This window comes from Sceloporus undulatus, chromosome 5 (genome assembly GCF_019175285.1).
Source record: "Sceloporus undulatus isolate JIND9_A2432 ecotype Alabama chromosome 5, SceUnd_v1.1, whole genome shotgun sequence".
Lineage (NCBI taxonomy): Eukaryota > Metazoa > Chordata > Lepidosauria > Squamata > Phrynosomatidae > Sceloporus > Sceloporus undulatus.
Genome location: NC_056526.1, coordinates 190812279 through 190840118, shown reverse-complemented (window position 1 = coordinate 190840118; position 27840 = coordinate 190812279). Strand labels below are relative to the sequence as shown.

The window sequence follows — 27840 nt, the reverse complement described above, 5'->3', positions numbered from 1 at the left end:
CATGCACCCACTCTCTTCCAGGTTAGCATTCTCTGAAGATTCCAGCCACAGATGGTGGCAAAATATCAGGAAGAAACTCTTCTAGAACATGGCCACATAGCCCCAAAACCCCACACAAAACCATATACAGAGTGCAAAATTCTACACTTCAAAGCTAGTCCAAGAGCCAAGAGAGATACACAGAAAGAGATTCAGGTAGCTTTAAAACATGGGTTGAAAGGTCTTCTTTTAAAACTAAAGAAAATTCTCTGACCTTGGGCATCCCTAATAGACCCAATTAGCCACAAGCCTGGCTTGATCTGTGTAGAGAGAAATGGAACCATGTATATAGGATCAGAATTCAAAATGACCTTAATAGATTAGAAAGCTGGGGCAACACTAACAACATGATTTTAAACAGGGAGAAATGTAAGGGAAAAATGAAATGCATAGATATAGGATGGGGAACACCTGGCTTAACAAAATGACATGTGAAAGGGACCTAGGAGTCCTAGTAGACCACAAGTTGAATATGAGGCAACAGTGTGATGCGGTAGCGAAAAAGGCCAATGCAAATCTACACTTCATTGATAGAACTATAGTGTTCACACCCAGGGAAGTCATAGTGCCACTCTATTCTGTTTTGGCCAGGCCTCACCTGAAATAGTTAGAAGCTGGAGCATATCCAGAAGAGGGCAACCAAAATGGTGAAAGGTCTGGAAGCCACCAAGCCCTCTGAGGAGAGATTTAGGGAGCTGGGCATGTTTAGCCCGGAGAAAAGAAGGTTAAGGAGGGACATGATGTATGTGCATACGTGCCTTCAGGTCCCCTGTTGAATTAATGTGACCCCATGAATTTCATAAGGTTTTCTTAGGCAAGAAATATGCAGAGGTGGCTTTGCCAGTTTTTTCCTCTGATACATAGCCTACAGCACCTGTCATTCATTGGTGATCTCCCATCCAAGTACTAAGCAGGACTGATCCTGCTTAGTTTCCAGGACCAGAGGGACTCTGGTGCCTTTAGGGTGCTTAAGCCCTACAGGGAGCATGGTAGCCCTGTTTATATATTTGAAGGGAGGTCATATTGAGGATGAAGCAAGTTTGTTTTCTGCTGCTCCAGAGACTAGGACCTGGAACAATGGATGGAAGCTGCAGGAAAAGAGATTCCACCTAAATCTTACTGGATGGACTGGATGGACTGGATGGCCCTTGTGGTCTCTTCCCACTCTACGACTCTATGCTTCTATGATTCTATGATAATTAACAACAACAACAATAAAAACAAAAACAAAAGCAACAACAGATAAACATTTTAGAGATGTAGCCGTTTTCCAGTAAATTGTGGTGCAAGGTGAAATAGCAGTATATAGTATAACCGACTTTAATCCCCCCCCCTTTTTTTTTAATGGCTTCACAGTCCTTCAGTTTGGCTTCTGTTGAAACTGGCCCCTTATTCTCTCTCTCTTTCTCTCTTACGATCCTGGCCTGGCTCATAGCTGACATTACTACAAGGACTCAGCAAGGCTGGGTGCTTTTCAATGAGGCCATCTACTTATTCAATGAGCGGAAATTGTGGTGGTCAGCGGCCAGAGAGTTTTGTGAGGATCTACAATCCGTATTAACTTCTGTTGAAAATGAAGCTGAACAGGTGAGCAGAATATGGGAATCCCCATTAGACTGAAGGAAGTAATAGTGCCACTCTGTTCTGCTTTGGTCAGGCCTCACATGTAATACAGTGTCCAGTTCTGGGCACCACAATTCAGAAAGGATGTTGGGAAGCTGGAGCATGTCCAGAGGTGGCCGACCCAAATGGTGAAGGATCTGGAAACCATGAAGCCCTATGAGGAACGACTTAGGAAGCTGGGTACATTTAGCCTGGAGAAGAGAAGGTTAAGAGGTGATATGATAGCCCTGTTTCAGTATTTGAAGGGATATCATACTGAGGAAGGAACAAGTTTGTTTTCTAATGCTCCAGAGAATAGGACACAATGGAGCAATGGATGCAAGCTCCAGGAAAAAAGATTCCAGCTCAACATTAGGAGGAACCTCCTGACAGTAAGGGCTGTTTGACAGTGGAATATACTCCTTGGGAGAACGGTGGAGTTTCCTTCCTTGGAGGTCTTTAAACAGAGGCTGGATGGCCATCTGTTGGGAATGCTTTGACTGAGAGTTCCTGCATGGCAGAATGGGGTTGGACTGGATGGCTCTTGGGGTCTCTTCCAACTCTATGCTGGAGTAGATGGACCTTTTGTCTTATTCTGCACGACTCTTCTCAATGATGTAGACATTTATTTATCAGCTTTTTGAGCCAACTGTGATTCTGTTGTGGGCTTTTTAAATAGTGCTCGAGACAGTTAACACAATTAATATCCAAATAGGGGAGAACTTCACACCTCATTCCGAAGCTGTAAGAATTCAGTGGAATGGTATGTCCCATACATTATGTAATGTCTGCCCTTAAAAACTGCATGATAATAGCATTCTGCAGTTTTTAGCATCATAGAAGTTGCAACCCAAAAGGATAAAAATACCGAAGTCAAAGACAACAGAAAAGCAGTCTCTTCTGACATCTCTCCACCACCACTCTTGGTTTTCCAGGACTGATGAAAAGTCTCTAGTCAGTGAGAGACTTGGAGCAATTGCACCAAATGAACCACTGATACTCTGGTCCTGAATGTGACCTAGGCCTTGTCTGCACTGGCCAGGATGCTCTGGAGGCAGCCTAGCCTTGCATTGGCCTCAACCTGCCCCCATTCCCTGGCCTTCCATGCCCGCACCACAGCAGCTGTCGACATGGGCATCCCACTGAGTTGCCTGGCACATCTGTTACCATGGGTCACTCACTTTTGACCTCCGGATGAGTGAACCATAATGGTGGACATGCTGGACGTCTCAGCGGGATACCTATGCAAGCAGCCTCCATGTTTCAGAAATGGATGATCTAGAGAAGCAAGTAAGTGAGTTTTTTAAAATGTGTTTTAAAGTTTTGCCCTGGTTCTGCTATGGATCGTGCTGGATGATGTCTAGATTGCTTGCATCAGAATTAGTGTTTGGGACATGCATCGTCTGAATGGGACGATGCTAAAACAGGGCATAAACAGGCCTTTTGGCCCATGCAAACAAGGCCCTAGGGACATGAGTAGTACTCTTCCATTGGTGCTCTGAAATAGCTGGTATCTCTGACACTGAGGGTAATGCATATGCATTGAGAGCAATGGCTCACAGTAGAAATGGGTTTTCTGCCCATTTTCTTTTTAGTGCTCTTGAGCATCTAGAAGGTGTTGCCTCATCCTTGGGTGGTTTGCATTGTCTGAAAGTGCTTTGAGAAGAGAACTTAGCTTTCACAAGAAAAAAGCCTTTCTGTGGTTTTCGCAGATATTCTTAGAAAGCGAAGTCAAAGCTGCAAAACAAGACTTCTGGATAGGACTCTACTGGAGGAATGGCTGGAAATGGGCTGATAGCCGTGAGTATGAAATAAAGTGAGTTGAGTCTGCCTTTTTAAAATCTCTGTATATTGTATCCCAGAGGTCCTTTGTATGCCTTCATTACTGGCATGGATTCAACCCTTCCTCTGCCCCCCATTAGAACCTTCCTTCAGCGGGACGTTGAAACTGCTTTGATGTTCATCAGAGCTTATTTGGACAGAATGTTCACAGAGCAACATTTTCTCTCCCCAGCCACATTGAAAGGTGTCTTCCCTTCTAGAAACAACTTCACCCCTTATTCTGTCCCAGTCATTAAGAAAAACAACAAAGCAAAGCATAGCCCTGGCTCTGAGCCACCAAGCAATGTGCTTGGCTACAAGTGGAGGACTCTTTGTCAGCAGTAGCGTCCCTGCACCGAGTGACACCTAGTATGGGGAGCGGGACTTCTGGGGGATGGGACTTCTGTTGCTGTGACTGCCAGATTCTGGGGTGGGGGGTGTTCGTGCAGCCCAAAACAGCACCCATGGCATCTGCATGGGCCAGAGCGGCACCCGCACAGGCCATAGTGACACAGTAGCACCCACATGAGTCAGATGAGGGCCCATGTGGCCAAAACAGGACCTGCACAGGTTGAAAGAACACCTGTGCAGGCTGGAGCAGTGCCTGCGTGGCTCAAGGAGTGCCCGAGTGGGCCCAAAGAGTGCCTGTGGGGGGACAACTGGATATCACCCACTTCTGGGATGTCAGTGTGGTCCACACTCCCCTGCACCCCCTCAGTGACTCTACTGCTTGTCCATAGGGATTCCTTGGGGATACAGGGTCTTCTTGCAGCATAGGTTGTCCTCGCAGGAGGTCACTTGTTGTAGTGCCTTGTTACCCAAATTGAAAGGGTCCTGGAAGGGGACCCACAATTGATATTCAAATAGAGGAATTTAAGGAGCTCAAATGAAAGCAGCCAAGAGGGCTCGGGTAACTCAAAGCAGGGATCAAGCCTGTGCATGCCAGTTCTGAGAAACCAAATTCCAGAGTGCAAGTTCCAAATATATAGCTTTATTGATGAATCCAGGGAATCACCCTTTGTACAAAGACACTTGCGCTTGCACACAGTCAAGAATTAACAAAATGAAAAGTGGTAGTAAATAGCGAGTGTGAGGGAGAGGGCAGAGAGTAATACTATACAATTCCAGAGGTGAGAGCTCCATTTGGTGGGACACTGAGAGGTGAAATGGCTCAGCAAGCTGCCTGGGGACCAATGACTCCCAGCAAGCTGAGGAATCAGGTGAAATATGGACAGAGCAAGACCAAACTGGTGGAGCCTGAGCAGGCATATTTATAGGGCAAAATTTGTCCTGGGGCAGAATTCAGTATTAAAATGAATGATAAGGGAACTTGTGAATGGCTGGATAATCAGTGCAAAAGTCTCTAGACAATGGAATATCGCTTCTAGTGCCCAAAGTGTGCACTTCCAGCAGGGAAGTACTCTTGGACTTGTGTTCATATGTAAACACAAGGTCTCTCAACCGCCATCACTCTTATCAATGAAGGGATTATGCAGATTCCGACCTTGATTGATATATCCTGGTTTGACATGACTTTAATGCCATGGCTCAGTGTTACAGAATTCTGGGTTTTGTAGTTTTGTGAGCAATTTAGTGTCTCTGTCAGAGAACTCTGGTGCCACAATAAATTACAAATCCCAAGATTCAATAGGATGGATTCGTGACAGTGAAAGTGGTGTCAAAGTGCATTAATTTAGCAGCGTGGCAGCAGTCTAAGGTCTGATCTGAACTGTTGGTAGCAAGGTGACTGGCATTCTGTTAGTCAGGATGTCCTAAAATGAACGTAGAGTGCATCTACACTGTAGAAATGATCCAGGATCGACACTATTTAAGTGCTGTAGCGCCATCCTATGGGATCCATGGATTTGTAGTTTTGCAAGGTCTGTATCCTTCGCTGCCAAAGCATGCTGGTGCCTTGTCAAACTACATATTCCAGGACTCTTGTAAGATGGAGCCATGGCAGTTAAAATGGCATCAGACTGCATTATTTCTACAGTGTAGATGCCATTGTCCTAATTGTTATTTGGCAGTCATAGGACCTTACCACACAGGGATTTTTTTGAGCACAGAAGTAGGGTCAGTTCGCATTGATCGATGCGTATTCACATTATATCGCATCGTTCATTCATACCCGCACTCTCTGAATACGCTTTGCCGATTCGCATTCGCATCATATCGCATTGTTGTTTCACATCTGGGCGGCCTTCCGAATCAAGGTTTTGCGAATTGGCCAATGCGCATTCAGGCAAAGCGAGGCAAGTGCAGATTGGATTACCACACCAGCCCAATACAATGTGTATTGGCTGATGCGCATTGGCAGCCTTGCGCATGCTCTGTGGGGCTCTGAACGGGGCGCAACATTTTTAACTTCTGGGGTGAAGAATGAGGTCACTGTTTAGCGCGTAATATCGCGAGAATTGCTGCCTTTAGCCACTTACGAAAGGGGTATGCACCATCTTATATGTGTGTGTGTGTGTGTGTATATATATACACACACACATAAATACATACATACATACTTATATATATACATACATACTTATATATATATATACACATAGTGGTACAGCCAAAAGTGAGATGCCTTTTTTTATGTGTACACACACATTTGTCTGTATGAGTGTTTATACACACACACACACACACACACACACATATATACACACACACAAACATACACATATATATTCAAAAACACACTGTCAAAAACCACAGCCAAAAGTGTGATGCCGTATTTTATGTGTACACACACATCTGTCTACTTGAGTGTTTGTATATATATATGTGTGTGTGTGTGTGTGTATATATATATATACACACACACACGCAAGCACACACACACACACACACATAGATATACACACATATACACATAGTGGTACTGCCAAAAGTGTGAAGCCGTATTTATATGTGTACACACACAGCTCTGTGTGTGTGTGTGTGTGTGTGTGTGTGTGTGTATATATATATATATACACACACATACATACATATACATATATACACACATATACATACACACACACACGCACACAGAAACTGTGGAGCAGCCGAAAGTGTAATGCTGCACGTATATGCTTACACACACATCTTTGTGTGTGTGTGTATATATATCTATATATATACACAGTCGGCCCTTGCCTTACGCAGGGATCCATTCCGGATCCCGCCGCGTAAGGCGAATTCCGCCTATGCTCAAGCCCCATTGATAACAACAGGGCTCGTGCATGGTGGCGCGGCGGCGCACAGGGAACAACGGGCGCGTGCGCCCATTCAATTGAATGGGACGTGCCACCCCTTCTGCCCCGCGCACGCCCCATGGCTTGAGCGCGTATGCTCAAGCTGCGTAAGGCACGCCCGCGTATGATGCGGGTGTGCTGTATATATATCCAAACACAAACATACATGAGCCCCCACACACAAACACACACACACACATACACATTTGCACATGTGTAGATGGAAAGAGACATGTCAGGAAATTTCAGCATATTACGAATACACACACACACACGTGCATAGCAATAGACCTAAGTGTATACATATATGTACACACACACACATGTTGACATGTATACTAACGAGGAGAGTTAGCAGTATATGCCTCCGTCTGCTTGCGTCTTTCCATGTATATAAAAAAAAAATCATTGGTACAGACCAAGACTTAATGCTTGACACATCTATCTATATATGTATTTATATATTCATATCTATCTATCTATCTATCTATCTATCTATCTACATATATATGCATATATATATATATATATATATATGCAGATATTTGTATACACATACATGTATGTACACGTGTGCACATTTGAATATGCAAAGGGGCCTATATGGATATGTGTTTGTGCCTGTGCATGCATATGTTTACATGTATAGACAGATACATAGATACATGTATACATGCGCCGGAGTTCTAACGTGACAATACTAATGTAATAAAAACGCTGAATGCTTATTCCCCCCCCCCCCCCCCCCCAAAAAGTTTCTGCTTTATCTTGGTTAGTGGAAAAATGGCTCCCCAGCCCTGGCAGTTGTCCTGAAAGGGGAAAGGGCCAACGGAAGGAGAAGGGGGAAATTCCAGCACAGCATCATGGGAAATTTGTAATCCGGTGGTCTTCAGGAGAACCAGTGGATTGGATGTACACACCAGCCAAAGTAGCAAAGGTTTCGCACTGGCCATCAATACGGATCCCGCTGATCCACTAATTTTGCACACTTGCAAAACAGAGGAGCCGGCTGCCTTCAGTTCGGAACCCAGCCATGAATACGCATTGGCCAAAGCATATTCATGTTATATCGCATTGGTCAATACGTATTCTGAGCTCACAGGTGTGGAACACCAATGCAATATAACGCAAATACGCATCGACCAATGCGAACTGACCCTACTTCTGTGCCCTGTGTGGTACGGTCCATAGACTGCAAGGAATCCTTAGACTTAGGACATCGTAATTGCTCTGTATTCTCATTTGCACGCGTGACACTATTGCCACAACCTCAAATGACCATGAAACTCACCTTAACAGCCAGTCAGCTGTCCAGAAGAATAGAGGTCTGACTTACTGATTGGTATGTGTTTGTGCTGCAGGATCACACAACTAGTCCCTCTACCAGCACATGATGCTAGGAGGAACAAAAGCAGGGACTATATGTGGAGTTAAACCATAGATATCATGCCTAAATGTTTGATGAAGGACTGTGTCTGATATTTCTATATGCAAGGGGGTGGACGAAATACAAGTGAGGAAGGAAATAGATATTCAGTCTGGAATGGTTACTTTTGAGGGATCTCAGTATTTGACTGACTGCCTCTGCTTCTTGTTTTCAGGCACTGGGCTGCCAATATGCCATTAGATTCAGCTGATAACCGCTGTGGCTTTTTACAAAATCAATGCCGAGTGCCAACAAAATGTTGGGGCAACCTTCAGTGCGGAGAAGAAAAGAGGTTTATTTGCAAGAAGAGGCCCGATAAAAGGTGGTACTCATGAACTCATAAATAATAATAGTAAAAAATAAACCCCTATGAATGGAAGAATTCCATGGATTCTATGATCTCCCAACAATAATTAGGACAACGGCTCAAGCTCTCATTTTAATATGGACGTTATATTCTCCTGCCTGGCTAATGGACGAAGGTTAGAGCGCTCCACTCTCTGACCTCAGCTTTCAGAAAACCCTTCCAACTGTGCTTTCTTAAGGCTGAGAAAAACATATCCTATTTTGCAACCTCAAAGACTTAGAAATCTGCAAAAAAATAAAGCATGGAACAGATCTGTCTCAAACCACTTTCTCTTGCAATAGATTAATTTATGGCTCACCTACTAGGGCTGAATGAAAGACAGTTGCTGGGATAAAATGGGTCAACACTTCAGAAAATTGGCCCATGTTTCCTTTCTGTTCTTAAAAACAGTATATCTTGGGCCATTTTAAAATGTCCACGCTTCCCAAAATCTAGCAAAATGGCCCCTCATGACTTGGAGGCCATTTTAGCAATAATCTTAACTCCGCCACTTCCCATCTTTACCGGGCATCGACATCATGAGCAGAAGGAGGTCCATTCTGCCAGTGATCAGAGCATGGTTGAATGATGTTTTTGTCAGATTTGGGCGTAGGTCAGGCTGGGGGAAGTTACTTACTGTGGGCCCTTGGTATCCAAACTGGGACAGTGATTCCCGAACCCTGCTCTTCCAAGTGTTTTGGACTTTAACTCCCAAAGGGTTACCCGACTTTTGGTAAAGACGGCTGAGGCTCCTGAGAACTGAAGTCCAAAACAGCTGGAAGACCAAAGTCTGGGAGCCCCTGCACTAGGGTTTGGTTCCAGGATGTCCCTGGATACCAAGAGCCGTGGATGCTCAAGTCCTATTCTGTGCAATGGTGTAGTAAAATGGCATCCCCTGAAATGGCAAAATCAAGCTTTCTTTGTGTGAATATTTTCAAATATTTATGAATCCATGGATGCAGAATTGATGGTTTATAGTCAATAACACTTAACTAAGTTGCTGATACTGAATTTAATCCCTCTTTCCCCCCCATCTCTGGGTGCATCTACCCTGCGGAAATAATGCAGTTTGACCCTACTTTAACTACCATGGCTCCATTGTTCAAAATTCGGGGAGAACTGGAATATATACACAAACTGTTGAATACTTCTAGAACATGGCCTCATAGCCCGGAAAACCCACAAAAAACCATGGATGCCAGCTGTGAAAGCCTTCGACTTCACATAAATGTGCTGCTATGAAATATGCTGCCTCAAAGTATAGTGTAGTTTCCTTTGGAAGTTTTGGAACAGAGGCTGGATACTGTCACAGGGAGTAGTGTCTTCCTCCATGGCAGAACAAGGTTGGATCAGATGGCCCTTATGTTCTAGTATATTCCAGCATATTGCAGTATATTTCAGTTCAATAAGAGAAACATTAATCTGCAGCGGTGCAGCTTTTAGAAGTTCTGGAAGCAGCATTGCTCAACCAACGGTGCCTTGTGCTCAAGCTTACAATTCAACATTCAAACTTTCGGTCTGGATAAAACCCTCCCCATTTGAATTCTTCATTTCTGAACCCTTCCTCAAACTGAACATACAGGAGCCAAGCTTAAAATGGAAACGGTGGTCCCAAGTAAGCCCTTGTCTCAAAATTATTTCAGTCCTGGGTTGGAAATAGAGGAGGTTTTGGCAGGTCCAATTCTTTTGCCATGTATTAGAGAGTTACGTTAGAGAGAAGCATGCTAGAACAAAAGAGAAATGCAGATGCACCCTCAGAACTATTGCTGTTGTCGTTCTGTGCCTTCAAGTCTGGCAAACCTATAACAGGGTTTTATTGGCAAGATTTGTTTGGAGGGGGGAGGGTTGCCTTTGCCTTCCTCTGAAGTCGAGAAAGTGTGACTTGCCCAAGGTCATCCAGTGGGTTTCCATGGCAGGATTTAAACCTTGGTCTTCAGAGTCATAGACCAAAGATCAAGCCACTGCATCACACTGGCTCCTTGGGAGTAGAGAAACCCATGATGGCTCTAAGTCCATCCTTAGCACTGCCCAGAAATCAGCTGTGTTGCAAGAAATTCCCATGGCTGAGGTCTTTGGAAAGAGAGGATGGCGGCCCCTGAGCCAATGAAGAAGAAGCACACCTACTTTCTCTGGCTTCTGTTCCACATGGAATGCTGATTGGTCACTTGCAAGTTCCAGTCACGGCACAACAGAAGGCGACTGGGAAGAGTTCTGGAATGTCCTGCATGAAAGAGAATGATGGTGGAAGCCATTGAAAGAAGGGGCAACATTAGGAAGGAATCGCAACAGGAAAACGGTACCCAGACGGTGGGAACAGTGCTGGGTGGGGGTCTCATTCACATTAACCTACACTCTAGAAAGTCAGGTGGGAAAGTTGCCAAGAACATGAGACTTGCAGGGATGGGAGCTTGGAGTTTTGCACGCAAGGCCTCCAAGGAAACTGGGTATGTTTAGCCAGGAAAAGAGAAGGTTAAGGGTTCACACGATTGCCATGTTTAAATATTTGATAGGATGTCATCTTGAAGATGGTGCTAACTTGTTTTCTGCTGATCTAGAGAATAGGACCAGGAACAATGGATGCAAGCTGCAGGAAAAGAGATTCCACCTAAGTATTAGGAGGAACTTCCTGAGAGTAAGGACTGTTAGACAGAGGAATATACTTCCTTGAAGGGTGGTTGAGTCTCCTTCCTTGGAGGTTTTTAAACAGAGTGTGGATGACCATCTGTTAGGCCTGCTTTGACTGTGTCTTCCTGCTTCACAAAACTTGTTGCCAAGATGAAATGATTACCTTGTTACTCTTTAACAACACATTGGGACATTGCTGGGATATTGGTATTGTCCAACCCAATGAAGATCTGGCCAAGTTAAGATACACAAAAAGGAGCGCAGAGGCAGAGTACTTTAAAGGATTTTTTCCCCTAAGAGTTCTAGAGCAAAAGGATATCATTACATGAAGGACAGAAAATACAAGTTACAGAGTACAACCACTTCAGCCAAACCAGGAAAATAAATTTTAAAATCCTGATGCCGCTGACCTTACTCACAGATCAGATGGGGTTCTTGATATCTTTGCTGGGAGCCTGGACTCCATGGTCCAGCTGCACCAGCCTCTTCATGGTCTGCCCACTAGAGCAAAAGACGAAAGCCAACAGACAGACAGACAAACACAAGCCTTGTGTTGCATCCAGGCATATTAAAAAACCTCTCCCAGAAACATCTGGAAGGTTCGCACTTCTCTCCCAGCTGCCCATCCCATTGTACAGTTGCTATCGCATCACTTGTGATGTAAACTTTCATTAAAATGTGAGTGTGATCCAAAACGCACTGCAGAAATAATCCAGTTTGGGACCGCTTTGACTGCCCTGGCTCAGTGATAGGAAGTCCTGGGAATTGTAGTTTATGGTGGCCCCAGAGCTCTCTGACAGAGAAGGCTAAATGTTTACAGTTCCTGGTATTCCCTAGCAGCTAAAGCAGTCTCAAACTGGACTGTTTCTGCAGTGCCTTTTGGACCTGTATCTCCTTCCGCATTCAACCCTTTCTTATCTGGGGAGAAGGCTCTGAGAAATGGTCCCCTCCACTCTACTGCACTGGGGTATTAGTAATCTCTTCAGAGCCTCTGTATCTTAAAAAAATCAAGTTGGAACACAGTGTGGGAGATATTTAATTTTTTTTCTATTTGGTTTCCAATGTTCTTGTCTATGAAGAGCCCTTTGATAACATATGTGTCCTGAGATGTCATTTGAAAAATGTATTTCCTTATATTCCAATTTATTCTCCTCCTTGGGAGGCATTTAAACAGAGGCTAGATGGCCATCTCTCAGGGGTGCTTTGATTCTGGGTCCTTGCATGGCAGAATGGGGTTGGACTTGGTATCCTTTGAGGTCTCTTCCAGTTCTATGATTCTATGATTCTGTATAGCCCCACAGAGAAGCTCCAGTTTTAAGATCGCATTGAGAATGAGGAAATAAAATGGAGGATGCAGCGAAACGTGTGTCAGTAGCAAAACGCGAATCAGTAGCAAGACGTCCGTCACAAGCAAAACGTCCGTCACAAGCAAAACGTCCGTCACAAGCAAGACGTCCGTCAGAAGCACCAGGAAAAGGTAAGATGCTTTTGGCTCTTATTATCTATTTACAAGAATACAAGAATGTGCTGGCCTCAGTCCTATTGGAGGTCCCTTCCAGGAGAGGGTACTTAGCTGTTGTTGTTATTTTGTGCCTTCAAGTCGTTTCTATCATATGAACATCCCAAGGTGAACCTACATCAGAAACTAGTTGAACTTTCCCCCCAGGCTCAGTAATTCAGGCTTCTATAGATGATCAGCAAGCTTTATTCTGAGATCAGGGAGAAATGGCTAGCAGGACGTCTTGGAACTTAAATCTAAGTACACATACATCAAACATAAGCATATGATGGGCTCAATTATTTCACTGTTCTCAAAACCATTGATTCTTCTTTGGTTGTTTTTCCTCTTTTTCCAGGTCTGCTTTGCTTAGTTGTCCTAACCATCACAGCGGAGGTCTTCACAAACCTCCAGAAACCAAAAAGGAAAAACAAAACAAAGCAAAACAAAAAACAACCCAGCCCCATTCATCCCTTTACCAGCCATTCAGTGAAGCCCAATTATTATTACAAGTGACTTTAATAATGGCCCAGGGAAGACAATCAACATTCAAAATGACCTTAGAAAGCTGGGCCAAAACTAACAAAATGGATTTCAGCAAGGAGAAATGTAAGGCACTGCATTTAGACAGAAAAAATAAAATGCATAGATATAGGATGAGGGACACCTGGCTTGATAAAAATATATGTGAAAGGGATCTAGGAGTCCTAGTAGACCACAAGTTGAACATGAAACAACAGTGTGATGCAGCAGCTAAAAAGGCCAATGCAATTCTAGGCTGCATCAATATCTAGACCAAGGGAAGTAACAGTGCCACTCTATTCTGCTTTGGTCAGGCCCCACCTGGAATCTTGTTTCCAGTTCTGAGCACCACAATTCAAAAAGGATGTTGAGAAACTGGAGCCATGTGTCCAAAGGAGAGCGACTAAAATGGTGAAGGTCTAGAAAGCATGCCCTATGAGAAAAGACTTAGGGAACTGGGGATGTTCAGCCTGGAGAAGAGAAGATTAAGAAGTGATATGAAAGCCCTGTTTAAATATTTGAAGGGATGTCATATTGGGATACTTGCTAAGAGTGGATAATTTCTTTCTTTTAGTCCTTCCTAGAACATTGCCTGATGAGGAAGAGGACGAAGATTTTGACTGGTGGAAATTTGGTGTAGGAGTGTTGTCGGTCGCCATGTTTATCTGCTCCATTGGATTGTTTGCACTGTGTAAGTTTCAGCTTTCAGGATTTCCCTGGTTGGCCTTGGCCAAGGTCTTGTATTGGGAGACTCAGGTTGCATCCACACTGCAGAAATAATCCAGTTTGACACCACTTTAACTGCTATGTCTCAATGCTATGGAATCCTAGGAATTGTAGTCTTGTTGTATACCAGAGCACTCTGACAAAGAAGGCTAAATGTGTTGCAAGACTACAGTTCCCAAAATTCCATAGCATTGAATCATGGCAGTTGAAGTGGCATCAGACTGGATTATTTCTGCAGTGTGGATGTAGCCAAAGCTGCAGTGATGGAGCTCCATCATCATGTCCCCAATGCCACCCAAACCAAATTTACCTTAGAAGCCAGGCAGTCCCACCAGTTTAGGGATTTCGGAAGTGATGGAGTGTTGCTTTGCAACAGAGAGTTGCCCCAGGTCCCAGTAAGTTTTCTGGGGTCCTTTCAGTGGATGCAATGATGCCATGACTGTAAATGTGAAATTCAAAGTTTACACTGTTGTACATCCAGCTTTTGACATAGTAAATACTGAATGGTATTAGTATAGGATGCCATTATATAGGATGCTATGCCATCCAGCAGGAACAGTATTCAAGTCTCCAATCAAGGCTCTGCCTTCAACTCTCAAGTTGATTTTCAAATCTGGGAGCCAACTTTAACAGAAAAAAAGGAGTGTGTGTGTGTGTGTGTGTGTAATTTCAATAACTAGAAAGTCAAGGATATGTGCACAAAATCTGAGTATGGAGATGCTCTCTTGCAGTGAGCAAGCCAGCATTTCATTGCCCACTGAGCCACACTGCAAAGGGAGTGAAAGAGGGACAGATGGACTGAAAGAGGGAGAAGCTCTCATCTTAATCTCCTGGTGGTCCCAATTGGAGTAAACCTATTCAAACACTGGGATGTTTGTTCGCCGTGTCTCATTACTCAACAGTTGATTCAGTGAGTCTACTTTAGTTGGGACTGTCAGTAGGATCCAGGCCTCTTCTTCCTGCTGGCTGGGATGTTTCCAAGAAGCTATATGAAGAGCCTCTGCACATGCTCCAAGGCACTGTGTCTTGAAGTTATTGTTTCCCTTGGTCAAGAGCAGGGAAACCAGGCTGGAAGAGTAGGACAGGGCCATAGTGTCCCTTTGGCAGAAGTGGCAGTGTCCCTGACCACCATGTTTTCTACCTTCCTTCCTATTAGATTACGTTCGGAGAAAAGAAATAAATGATAAAAATACGGCAATGGCAAGGATTCGGAAATTTATGGTTGGCCGCAACGGGTCTTTGAGCACATTGAATGGTAAGCAATAATCTGTGACGGGGTCTTCTCCTCCATTGCTTTTCAGAATATTTACCCCAGGATAATTAATTTCCAGTTATGCCAGCTTGGTGGCCAGTTGGGTGGAGGGGCTGCAGTGGAACAATTTAAACACATACTGGCCTGGATCCATTTGCTGTTTTACACATTTGCCTCAGTTGCCTTACAGAAATGATTGGACATCTCAGCAATAGCAAGATATTCTCTCCTCACATCTCTAGGTCATATATGGATGGTGGGTTTTTTAGACACAGAGATCGGAGGGAACTGAAATGCACAACATGCAGACACTGATGATATCCGTCAATGCACCTGGAAAAATAGATTGAAACCCACAAAAGCTCATTCTAAAATAAACTCAGTAGTCTTAAAGTGTTGCTGGATCCTATTACTCTTCATCCTCTCCTTTTATACCTTAAAAACAGTCATTTACTAATGGTGGGTGGATAATAATTTCACTCTGTTCTGCTTTGGATATATTGTACCTGGAGCCCTGTGACCAATTCTGGGCAGTGAAAGATATTGACAAGCTGGATCATGTCCAAAGGAGACTGGTCCATAAAACGCACCCTAGATGGACTGGTCGACTTGGGCTGAATCTGCACAATTCAGTGGGTGTACTCTAGTAGAGACTAATAATTGGATTTAGATCTGAGGTGGGAATCACTTGACCCCGATGTTGAACTGAACTCCCAGCATTCATCACCACTGACTGTTAAAGCTGGCAGGCTGCTGGGACTTGACATCTAGCAATGGTTGGAGAGATGCATGATTCCTAATGCTGGTGATAACCTTGCAAGCGTCTGAAGAAATGGATTGGGAAAGAGTCCATGAGACCTATAACATTATTAAATTGTACATCTCAAAGATGACACGAGAAATGTATTGCGTCATCTGGTGTGTAGAATAGACAGTCCATAGATAGCTTCTTATTTCATCTTCTTTGGGTGTTTAATGGTGCATTTAAGATATTTAGTATATTAAAGATGAAGTGAATGTATTGAATATATAATAGGGGGTTCATATATTTAGAGTTCATGGAATCATAGAGTTGGAAGAGACCACAAAGGCCAACCAGTCCAATGCTCTGCCATGCAGGAACTCATATTCAAAGCATCCCTGACAGATGGCCACCCTCCAAAGAAGGAGACTCCACCAGTGTCTTCCATGGTTGAACAGCTCTCACTGTCAGGAAGTTCCTCCTAATGTTTCGATGGAATCTGTATTCTTGTAGCTTGCATCCATTATTCTGGGTCCTGTTCTCTGGAGGAGCAGAAAGAAAGCTTGCTCCATCCTCAGTGTGACATCCCTTCAAATACTTAAACAGGCCTTAACCATCTCTTCTCCAGGCTACGCTTGCCCCGCTCCCCAAGTCTCTCCTCACAGGGCATGGTTTCCAGACCCTTCACCATTTTGGTCACTCTCTTCTGGATACACTCCAGCTTCTCAACATCCTTTTTTAATTATGGAGCAATAGAGTCAAACAACAAGAAAAGAGATTCCATCAAAACATTAGGAAGAACTTCCTGACAGTAAGAGCTATTCCACAGTGGAATACCCTGACGATGAGGATGGTTGAGTCTCCTTCTTTTGAGTTTTTAGACAGGTGCTGAATGGCCATCTGTCAGGAGGGCTTTTACTGTGCCTTCCTGCATGACTGAAGGGGCTGGACTGGATGGATCTTGGTGTCCCTTCCAACTCTGTGATTCTGCAACTCTCCTAATAGACTGTAGGATTTTCACACTATGCTGCTTTCCTCCCTGTTCAGCCACATTATACCCTGAATTCAGGAAAGGTCCCTCCACTAGAGGGATAAAGCGTATGATGTTATTAACACAGTCGTATCTCTGAAGTGGGAAGGGCAAGGCTGTTTGGGATATATGTAATAAGATGCGGGGAAATGTTTGTGTGTTTGTATGCTTGTTTGTGCATGTAGTTATTGGAGAATCCCCTGATGTGAACTCTTGCAAACCATTTAGATCAAGAGATACTCAATGAAGCTTTAGAACTGGGAGATGTCTTAATGAATTCCAAGAAGAACATTCAAGAACTGCAAGATATGATTGGTATGTTATGTTGACACAAGGATGGAGAAGAATATGACTGCTATGACAAGTCACTAGGTTACCCTAAAGGGGAACTTAGGGGTCCCCAGCACTATGTCAGCATCTCCCTAAAAAAGTTGAGGAATTATTTAGCTCAAAGGAGGCCTGCAAGAGGTGGGTGACTTAGGAGATCTTTTCACCCATGTATACCAACACTAACTGTGGAGAGAGTCCAGTTTCACTGAGTAAGAAGGTTTTGTTTAGAAATATGCAGGAGTGCAAACAGACACACAATACCAATTCAGCTCCAAGAACCATACAACCCTAACAGAAAGAGAGATATGGAATATCGGGAAGCAGAGAAATGGGGCTTAAGGAAGTTGATATCCCTTAAGGAAGGTGATATGCCTGAAGAGGGATCCGTAGTAAAATAGAGTGTAGCTCAGACTTCGGCCCAGTACAGATGGGCAAGGAGAGGCGTGCCTGTGCCGATTCTAGGGTTCCATAGTGTGCACCAACCATATGCTCTGGAACCCTAATCTGTATGGACTCCGTCATCATGGTAGCCTCCTGTCCACACTGCGGCCACCATGATGACGTCTTCGCTGTGCAACGTCCGAACGTCACTTCCAGGAAGTGGCGTCATGGCAGCGCCCTTTCCCCTTTACAGCGCCACCAAAAAGCTTAGAGTGGCTTCTTTTTGGCAGTGAGTCGGTGCCACGCGGTGTGGCTGCTGCAGCACCGACGAGGGTGAAAGATGGGCGACATGGAGCCAGCCATCTCTACTGGGCCAGTGTTGGTCCTCTGCCTTTCTCTAGAGCAAACTGGAAGAGGTGAGAAGCAGTGGTTTAGAAAAGGAAGATTTTTCACCTTCAGTATAACTGGGATGGATCTTTCTCCTGTCTGATCAGACCACTTGAACTTAAATACAAAAAAAATGCATACATCAGTAGAGACTGGTGGATCCTGTGTCAGTCACCTGGTGAATCTACGCCTGGATAAAGTACCAAAAAGCATTGACTATTATTCTCTACCAGCTACTTAGTTATGTATAATTATCTCAGCAACCTCTCCTGTTCACTCCTGGCAAAGTGGACCTTGGTGTTTATCCCACGGAGGTTTTTGCAGCTCAGATCCGGGGTGACTCTTGGTTCAGCTATGCGAATTCACGTTATAACGGGAATGTTTGATCACACCTGGTTGCCCTTCCGTTGCCCTTCCGAATTGAGGGGTATCTGAATCCAAGGCAAGTCATGTGATGCAGATTCAAGCAAAGCGGAGTGAGTGCACATTGTATTACCACACCGGTGGGATTCAACAATTCGAATCGGCACCCTTGCGCATGCTCAGTGGGGGGCTGAACGCATCCTGACCTTGTACGTTTCTGGGGTGAAAAGGGGCGCAAGTTCTTGTTCCCTGTTTTGCGTAATTGCATGAATATTTGCCTCGTGAATATTTCTGTGTCTTCTTCATCCCTCTTTTTAATTTTCCCTTCCATTTCAGCAATTTCAACACACACATAGATAGACAGACAGACAGACAGACAGACATATCTGTATATTCACATTCACGCACATACACACATATAAAAATGAGTTGCCCTGAAAGTTGCCCTGAAAGTGAAAGGGCCATTGAAAGGAAATGGGGGAAATTGCAGTGCTGCATCATGGGAAATTTGCAACCCGGGGGATTTGCGATAGTGTCCCAGAGCAGAAGCAAAGTTGCATTCCACACCAAACCAATTCGGAATGAAATCAAAATGAGTTTGGAAGCAATTTCTGTGAATTCACTTTTTCCAAATTCATCAAAATGAGGAAGCACTTTGGAGTCACCGCAGAAGCTCCATGGAAGGAGCCCCCATAGAAAGGAATTGCGTCTGATAACACATTCATGTTATAATGTGAATTTGCATCGTTGGACCCGCACTCACGTCAGATCTGAGCTGCAAAAAGCTGCAAAAACCTCTGTGGGGTTGTTCTCACTGGCTTATACTCCGTGTTACAAATCGAATCCAAGGTATAGCGTTCCTATTAGAAACCAAATTAACTCTAGAACAGTTCCAGAGTAACCCGCAATCGTTCCCACTAAAATCCGAATCATAAACCGGATTTTTATTTAATCCGTGTTAATGGCGTATAATCCGGGTTAAAAAAATAGAAGGGTCGAACCTACAATTTTCCTTGATTCAGGATAGGATTCGGAGTATTTAAATAGGAATGTGTTGGCCTTTGAATCGGGTCAACTAGATGGGAGGAGCGGAGCGCGATGGGCTGGCCTGGGGGTGTCACCCTCTTTGGTCTCTTTGTGCATCGCCAGCGCCATTTTCTTCCATTTGCATAATAGCCTTTCCTCCGGTGGATTGCAACCTCCCCTCTGCTCCTCTTTCATAGACCGATGTGGGAGGAGAGCCATTGAACACCATTTTTAACTATTCTTTTTTCTTTTTCACCTCTGCCTGAGCAGCAGATGGGCTTTGGAGGAACTATGGGATGGGTTTTGCAGGACATATCCCCACTTCAAGGCTCTCCAGACAGCCCTGGGAGCAATCTTCCCCAAAGATTCTCTCCCCATGGGGCAGCCAAAGTGAATTTGGGGCTACCGAGGCTCTTTCCAGAGGAACTATGGGATGTTTGTGTTTGTTGTGTTTGTGAGACATTTATCCTCCTCTGCCAGAGAATGCTGGTGCCATAATAAACTACCATTCCCAGGATTCCCTAGCACTGAGTTATGGCAGTTAATATGGGGAGACACAGAAGAGGACGAATAAGCGCCTCCTGATTGGCTCTTTTAAAAAAAAACAACCGCGAAATTTATAACGAATTATAAACGGCCAGGTAGTGGGAACGCAGGTACAGGCTACATCGGTGTATGTTACTCCGAATTAATGTGACGTCATGATGACGTCGCTTTGATTGACAGCTGAAACAAGTGAATGTGAACGAAAAAGTAACAAAACCGGTTAAAATATACACCGATTCATCCTTGAACGGGGACGAAACAGGGTCAATTACAGCGAATTAAAATAAAACGTTAAGTAAATGGGAACGATACAAATAAAGTGAATTGAAAAGCGGGATAACACTCGCTGTATTTTGAATCGCTTTAAAATGAACCGCTGTATTTAAATTGGTTTAAAATCACAAGTGAGAACAGCCCCTGTGTGATAAACACCCTCCTTTTCCTCATGCAGCTGGCATCTAGTAAAGTGGGCTGGGGCGGTGTTACCATCATGGCAATAGTGTCACAATCATGACTTAGTAGTGATTGTGAATACAGAAAACATACCTAGGTTAACTCATCTGTAACTGGTCTATATTCACTGTGAATACAGGCACGACTGACACTATTGCAATGATGGTAACTCAGCTACAACCTCTACCTGCTTACATACTGAAGAAATAATCCAGTTTGACAGCACTTTAAGTGCCATGGCTTAATGCTACGGAATCCTGGGCTCTGTAATTTATTTTGGCACCATAGCTCTCAGGAGAGACAATTAAATGTCTCACACAACTACAGATCCCAGAATTCCATAGCATTGAGCCATGGCAGTTAAAGGGGTATCAAACTGGATTATTTATGCAGTGGAGATACAGCCAGAGGTTCATCGTGCCAGTGATCGCAGCTTAGCTGAATGACGTTTTCGTCACGTTCGAGGGGGAAGGTGTTGGACCAGGAGAAGTTACTTAGTTAAGTATACTAACTAAGTACCTGATTGAGATTACTGGGCCATATATTAAAAGGAACTGAGAGAGGGGGGGTGGAGCCTACAAACCGGCCCTAATAAAACCACTTACACTTTCTTTCTTTCTTTCCCTGTTTGTCTCAAAGATGATATTGTTAAAAAAATCAATGAAGGTTGGAAGGCATTTAATGGCAGCCTCTATTACCTTGACTCGAAAGAAAGGATTTTCAAGGAGGCTCAGGATGAATGTAAAAGACTAAAGACAATTCTGGCTACAGTCCCTAGTGACAATACGGAGGTAAGCAGTGCAATGAAATGATAAGAAGTAACCAAAGCCGTCATGATGACTGATGTTAATAGAGGCATGCATTGACCAATTTCTAACCAGAGTTGATCCTGCTTGGCTTCCAAAATCCGTCAGGAAGCATCTGGTGCCTAGTTCAGGGTATTTAGCACTTGGATGGGAAACCACTGACAGATACCAGATACTTGTCACCATGATATAAGGTGAAATTAGATCCGCTGATCTGCACTGTCATGAAGGGTGTGTGGTTGGCATGACAAGGCCAGGACATTTGGAGATGAATGTCCTGGAAGAGGCCAGACACTTACATGCGTATTGGCTACACCTGTGTATATGTCTAAGCATAATGAGGTAATGTACATACAATGATGTAGTGTATGAGCAACCTTGCCCTGAAGTTGCATCAGACAAGTGTATAGAAGTCCCAACTAACTGTCAACATATGTGGCTCATGACTGCTGTGAGAGAAGAGAGAGTCAGGGCAGTTGGTGTGTGTATAGTGAGTATATCAGAGAGGTCTCTATAGCTCTATTGCTGTTGAGCTACTGAGGAGGAAGACAGAGTATTGCTTCAAAGAAATTTGTGAGGTTGCTATAAGACCACAAGTGACTTGAAGGCATGTGCACGCACGCACGCACGCACACACACACACACACACACACCGACCACAAGACTCAGTCAGTGCCCACTTTGGCCATTGAAAAAGTCACCCAATTCATACTAGACTAATTTGTAGCCTACCTAATTCAACTCAGTGCAAATTTAGTCTATGTGTTTCACATTGACAATCATTGTCTCGACAAATAATTATTTTCTTAGTTGGATGAAACTCTCAGGATGTTATGTTTTATTTTATTTAAACTATTGTATCCTAGCATTATAAGCGTGGATGTGGGTATCTGAGAACAGGAGCCTCTTACAGCAGAATGGCAACTGCCCCAAATCCAGAGAAATAGGGGCCTAAATCCTATTGTTAGTCCTAAATAGAGTAGAATCACTGAATCAACTGGATTTACCTCTGTGTTGGCTCAATTGGTTGAATGGGTCTAATCTGATCTGCACTGCAGAACTAATATAGTGTGGCACCACTTTAACTGCCATGGCTCCATCTGATGGAATCCTGGGATTTGTAGTTCGTTGTGTCACCAAAGTTCTCTGACAGAGAAGGCTAACATCTCACCAAACTATGAATCCAAGAATTCCATAGGATGGAGCCATGGCAGTTAAAGTGGTATCAAACTGCATTAATTCTGCAGTGCAGCTTAGACCTAATTTACAAGATTCTAACTAGATTTCCATGATCTGTACCTTTAAATCTTGCTGTTGTTGTTAAAAGGGACTAATGATCCATATCTTGTTGGATGAAATTTTCAGGAACAGTTTTCCTTTTTGAGGGTCTTAGAGAACCTACTTTGTGCTCAGCTCATGCCAGTTGCTTGCTGCAAACTGAGTTCAAAATGCAAAAGTAGTTTGAACTCCAATAACTCAGAAGGGGCAGAGGAGAGGAGAGGATGAAATTTGACCTTCCCAGTAGTCCAGGCAAAAGCGAACTCTCTTAACTTTAGACCACACTCTAATGTTGCTTGGCCACACATGTCCTGATTTTCAACTGGGAAATTTGGAAGGCATGGTACAACTATTCTTATTAAATAGGGTTGTTATAACTATGACTGAGATCCTACATGGTTTGTGCATAGTGCAAACCTACATCCACATCGTTTCATGTTGCTTGTGCTACACCACTCTTCTGCTGTATTCTGGCATTGTGCAACCGAATAGTCAATCAGCCGATATGGAGAGAGGACAGTGGTTGTTTCTGCAATCCCAGTCGAGAAAGGGGTATGTTGGAGGCAATGACAAGTAGTTATGTCCCATCCCAAAATGTCCAACTGTATGGCAACAATTCTGTTGGTTAGTCCCAATGAGAGTAGAATTATGGTAGTTAATGGTTAATGGTAACTTGATATGTAGGTAAATCTCATTGATTTAATGGGTCTACTCTAGTCAGGACTGTCAAGAGGATATAGTCCTATATGAAATGATAATGATAATAATAATAATGATGATAATAATAATAATAATATTTATGTATATCTCTCCTCTCTACAAAATGCAATCGAGGCGGCTACCATGAACTGAATATATCTGTTGCCCAATAGTACTCTGGCTAGAACATATGAATATATGGACACCCAAGAGAACGATGTATACTTTCTTCACTCAGTTGCAGAATTATTGCTAGATACTCCCTGGGTAGCACAAACCCCCAGGTATCTATGTTGGTGGTTCCAGCATGGAAAATGATGCTTGGATTGGGATAGAAGGTGAAGGGGGCAGAGGTATGCTCCACCACACTAATGTAGGATTGTGGCTGCAATCTGTTTCCTCTATGTTAGTTTTCCTTTCTTTATCCAGAGAGGCTACCTCTTCAGAAAAAGAGTGACTTCAGATCTAGCACGAAGAAGATGGAGCCTAACTGGATTATAACCAGGAGTTGTGCAGTAATTATGCAGTGCTGCCTTGTACATTAGAGCCTTGCAACACTGCACAACCAAATGTGCATGCACATCTGTAGGGACAATGAAAAATGTGCAACCACCCACAGTGCACAACCACATGCAATGTAGCTAGAATCTGTCTATAGCTGTATGCAGTTCTCTTGCACAACCTATGTGTAATGATGCACAAGTGCAACTCCATGTCTGCAACTTTGAACTGAATGCAGATATTCCACACTAAAAGGATTGTAGCTGTTTTATATACCTTTTGCTTTTCCTTAGCTCAAGGGGAATCAACTGTTTCTCTCTTCCTGAATCAAGGCCTCAGTCCTCCATTTTGTGTGATCTCTCTCAATGTGGCGAATGAAGCAACACATGTGACAATGGTAGTCCAGAAAGGCTCTGGGATGAGGTTCCTGTTTCTTTGTTTCTTTCACAGCTTTTTTTTAGAGGCACTATCTCTCCGTTCAGAAAATGGGATTTGGATTGGACTCCAGAAGATTAAAAACAAGTGGATATGGATATCTGAGAATGTAACACTTACCGACAGGTAAATCTGTGGCCAAAATTTCTCAACAGCTTTCATTGCAGAAAGGCTTCTCAGGAAGTCTCTAAGGAAAGTCCATATTCCTTGCATGCACACTAAATGTAGACTCTAGCACAGGATTTACTTTCCCCTCAAAAGAAAGGAGTGCCCCTGCTCAGAGGTAGTCTATGATGCTAATGGAGAGAAAAGGTCCAACTGCCTTGAAGACCAGGATTGTAACACCCCAACTTCATGCCACAGCCTCTAGATTCATCCATCCCAAGAGCTGCAGGTGAATTTTCACTCTGGAAGGAGACAGCTACCTGAAAACGTCTCTGGGTGCATTCATACTGTAGAAATAGTGCAGTCTGACACCACTTTAACAACCATGGCTCCATCTGACAGGATCTTGGGATTGATAGTTTGCAGAGAAGGCTAAAGACCTTGTAAAACTGCACATCCCAGAATTCCATAGGAAGCAGCTACAGCACTTAAACTGGTGTCAAACTGCATTATTTCTACAGTGGATTCACCCACAGTTAGTCCTGCATAACTTCAGACTGTCCCTTAAATTACCTCTTTGGTAATGACACAATGCAAAGTCTGACCAGATCCTAGCAATAAATGGATGTTCAGACCGGCCATTAAGGCCAGTCTGGGGGTGGTGTTGGTGCATGGCATCCACATGACATTTGCCCTGACTCTGTGTCCAGGCTGGCGTAACGCCACGCAATGCACCACATGGTGTGTAGCATCACGGTCCTCCTCTGGCACTGCATCTACATGACTCAATGCCAAAGGAGTGCAGAAAAGCTGCATGCTGGTGGCTATGGTGTCCTTTCTGGGGCTCAAAAAGGAGCTGCCTTTTGCAACTCCTTTTTGAGCCGTGGAAAGGCAAGATCGGGTTTGTAGCATGTAGTTGCTGCAGCCCCGATCCAGCACTAAAAGGGGAGGCTGCAGGTCTGTCGAGTCCCTAAAACATTAGGGAAAACCAGTCCATATAATCATAATTCAGTTTTGTGCTCCAACTGCAGAGGCAGAAGAAGAAAAGATCCTGGGCTGGAACCCGGGAAGCAAAAAACCCCAATTGACATGGATTTCCAGAGATAATGTGGTAACTGCTCTATTATCTCTAAATGGACTTGTAGCTCATGGGGATGCATCAGGACTGCCTTCACTAAAGACCTCAGTGTCAGGTTGAATAATGTTGATAAGACGAGCTCTCTGATATATTTTATTCTTTTCACAAACCATTTCCTCTAGGTATTCGGAGTTCAGGACTGTACAGACCTGCCTGAAAGGCCAGCCTGGGTGCTCCTCTGGTGCTGCGCCCATATGATGCCGCGCCAAAGGAGCACCATATAGCTGTGCCGCCATCGGATCGGGGCCACAGTGTGTGGTTGCCACAGCCCCAATCCGCTTAGGAAAGGGGCGGCATCTCACTGCTCCAGTCTGTCAAGCCCCTGATTCATTGTAAAAACATCTACCACCGCCCCTACACAGAAAACGATATTAATCTGAGTAGGAATGTTCTTTTCTGTGCAAAAACCATCTTTTCTGCCCAGGAAACGTGCTCTCTGCAAACAAAATGCAGTTTTCTCTGCTGAAAAGTGGGATTTTGTGCACAGAATACATCCCAAATAGCAAACATTTTCATTGATCCAATATTTTCCTCATCAGAGCATCACTGCCGTTCCCTCTGTAAAAAGGTTACATATAGAAACGTGGGAAGTCATGCCAACTTATTCTACACTAGCTATGATTTCCAAACTAAGCCCTGTCCTTTTGGTTCTTTGCACCCCATGGTCCAGAACAAAGGTCAGATTGAATTTGTATTGTTTCTTCTTTTCAGTTACTGGGCAGAAAACATGCCGGCTGTTAATTATGCTATAGACGAAGACTGCGTTGCAATTATAAAGAAATGTAAGAAAGGGAAGTGCTGGCACAACATTAGCTGTCTTAAGAGAAGACGTGCGGCATGTAGGATGGATCCGGATCCGAGGATGATTTCTTAAAATCTGGATTTCCTGATCTCTATGCAATTTTTAAAAAGCTCAATTTCAGAGCAAAAGCCTCTTAGTTTGCCACTTTTTGGAAACACGGCACGGAAGAACTCCTCTCTGTGACTTCAAAGCCTTGCACCTCCTGCTTCTTTGAGGCCTGAAAGAGACCTGAGTGATGTAAGTGGACAAAGGATAAAGCATGAAAGATTTATGCCATAGACCACTAAGAGAGTATCTATCAATGTATCTTATCTCAAAAATTCTCCTTCTCATTAAAAAAAATAGTGATTGTAAAAAGTATAAAGAAGAGCTATTTTGTTGTCAGTTATTATGGCATCATGACCTATTCCACAGTTATGAACACAGTAAAAACAACAACCCATTAATGTGAATATGTAGATGCCGAGAAAAACAATGTGAAAGTGTTATGCCCAAGTTTATCCTGGGAGCATGTAATGAAAACCTCTCCCTCCTTGGACTTATTCAGAGCAGGGCTGACAAAGACATTGAGACACCAAATTTGGCTTTAAACACCATGCATGTAACATTTATTGAATCACAAAAGTAACACAAACATTGATTATCCAGAGCTCTTTCACTCACACATTCATACAATACTCACACACACTTTCCTTCCACCGAACATTGATCAGTTGTTCTCGAAGGTTGCCACGGATGGTGCCAACAAAATGGAGATGAAAGTCCAGGGTCTTTATACTTTTCCTTCTCTCTGGCTTTTGGCTGCTGAAGTCTTGCAATATTGCAGCCCGTGACTCCATTTTCTCTTTTGGGAGGTAAGAGAGGCTGTTCCAAGTCTCTCGTTCTGTTCAGAGCACTCCATTGTCCTGTCAGTTCCTCTTCATGGCAACTCAGGAGAGAAGCACCTTCCCGGTCATGGTTCGTCACACCTGGACGGCTCCCCGCTTCAGCTTCCAAGTTCCTCAGACTTTCCTCGTCTCGGTTGCCAAAGACCTTCGTCACATCAGTGCTTTGGTTTTTCTTTGGTTCTTCAGCTCTGGGTTTAAGTCAGAACTCACACATTTGGAATGCCACTTCCGGTAAAGATGGCGGAGCGCTAACAGCGATTCTCAGTAGCAGGAGGAGGAAAGCTGTGCCGCTTGCAGTAACTATTTTGGGGTCAAAGCGATCCCCTGGTTAAGGGGGACTCAGGTGGGCTCTTGGGGTCTCAGACCTGCCTTTTCTTTGCTTAGACTGGGCTTCTCAGACCCCAGGATAAGGGAGAAAAGCAGGGAGACGGGCGCCGGACTTTTAGGGGAGGGAGAAATAAAGAGGACATATTCTACTGCTTTACGAAACAGATTCTCCCCAATAATCCCTTGTCGGATTAAGACAGACAGGAGAACACCAGTCTAAGAAGACCATTGAACACATTGAAGGGATTTGAATACAGAACAGGAAGGAAGCGCCCAGCTGTGATAAAAAAGACTTTGGAGGACATTTGTGGAGCAGCGCAGCAGTGGGCAGGGGAAGAGTGGAAGAGTTTGGAAGGGAAGAAGAAGAAATTGCAAAGATAAGAGAGTTTCCTGTTGAAGCAGAGAGAGAAAACAGAGGAAAGAGGACCAGGAGGAGAAGCAGACGAATTGGAAAAGACTGTTGCTTTGTTCTGTTGTGCCTGGAGGGGGAAGGGAGGGCTGGCCACAG

General features: G+C 43.9%; 2 protein-coding genes across 2 annotated transcripts; both read left to right on the top strand.

Annotated features, from left to right (window-relative positions):
* The first annotated feature begins 1383 nt into the window (after window positions 1-1383).
* Window positions 1384-8462, top strand: LOC121931744 (rheacalcin-2-like). Its single transcript, XM_042469726.1, has 3 exons — window positions 1384-1626; window positions 3354-3457; window positions 8303-8462. The coding sequence occupies exons 1-3, from the start codon at window positions 1384-1386 to the stop codon at window positions 8460-8462; spliced, it is 507 nt and encodes a 168-aa protein (XP_042325660.1).
* A 2247-nt stretch (window positions 8463-10709) lies between these two features.
* LOC121931435 (C-type lectin domain family 4 member K-like) lies at window positions 10710-26364 on the top strand. Its single transcript, XM_042469182.1, has 8 exons — window positions 10710-10769; window positions 12392-12575; window positions 13693-13809; window positions 15001-15099; window positions 17097-17183; window positions 20994-21145; window positions 24089-24199; window positions 26028-26364. Exons 2-7 carry the CDS (start codon window positions 12443-12445, stop codon window positions 24152-24154), a joined length of 654 nt encoding a protein of 217 aa, XP_042325116.1. The 5' UTR covers window positions 10710-10769; window positions 12392-12442; the 3' UTR covers window positions 24155-24199; window positions 26028-26364.
* Window positions 26365-27840: the final 1476 nt, after the last annotated feature.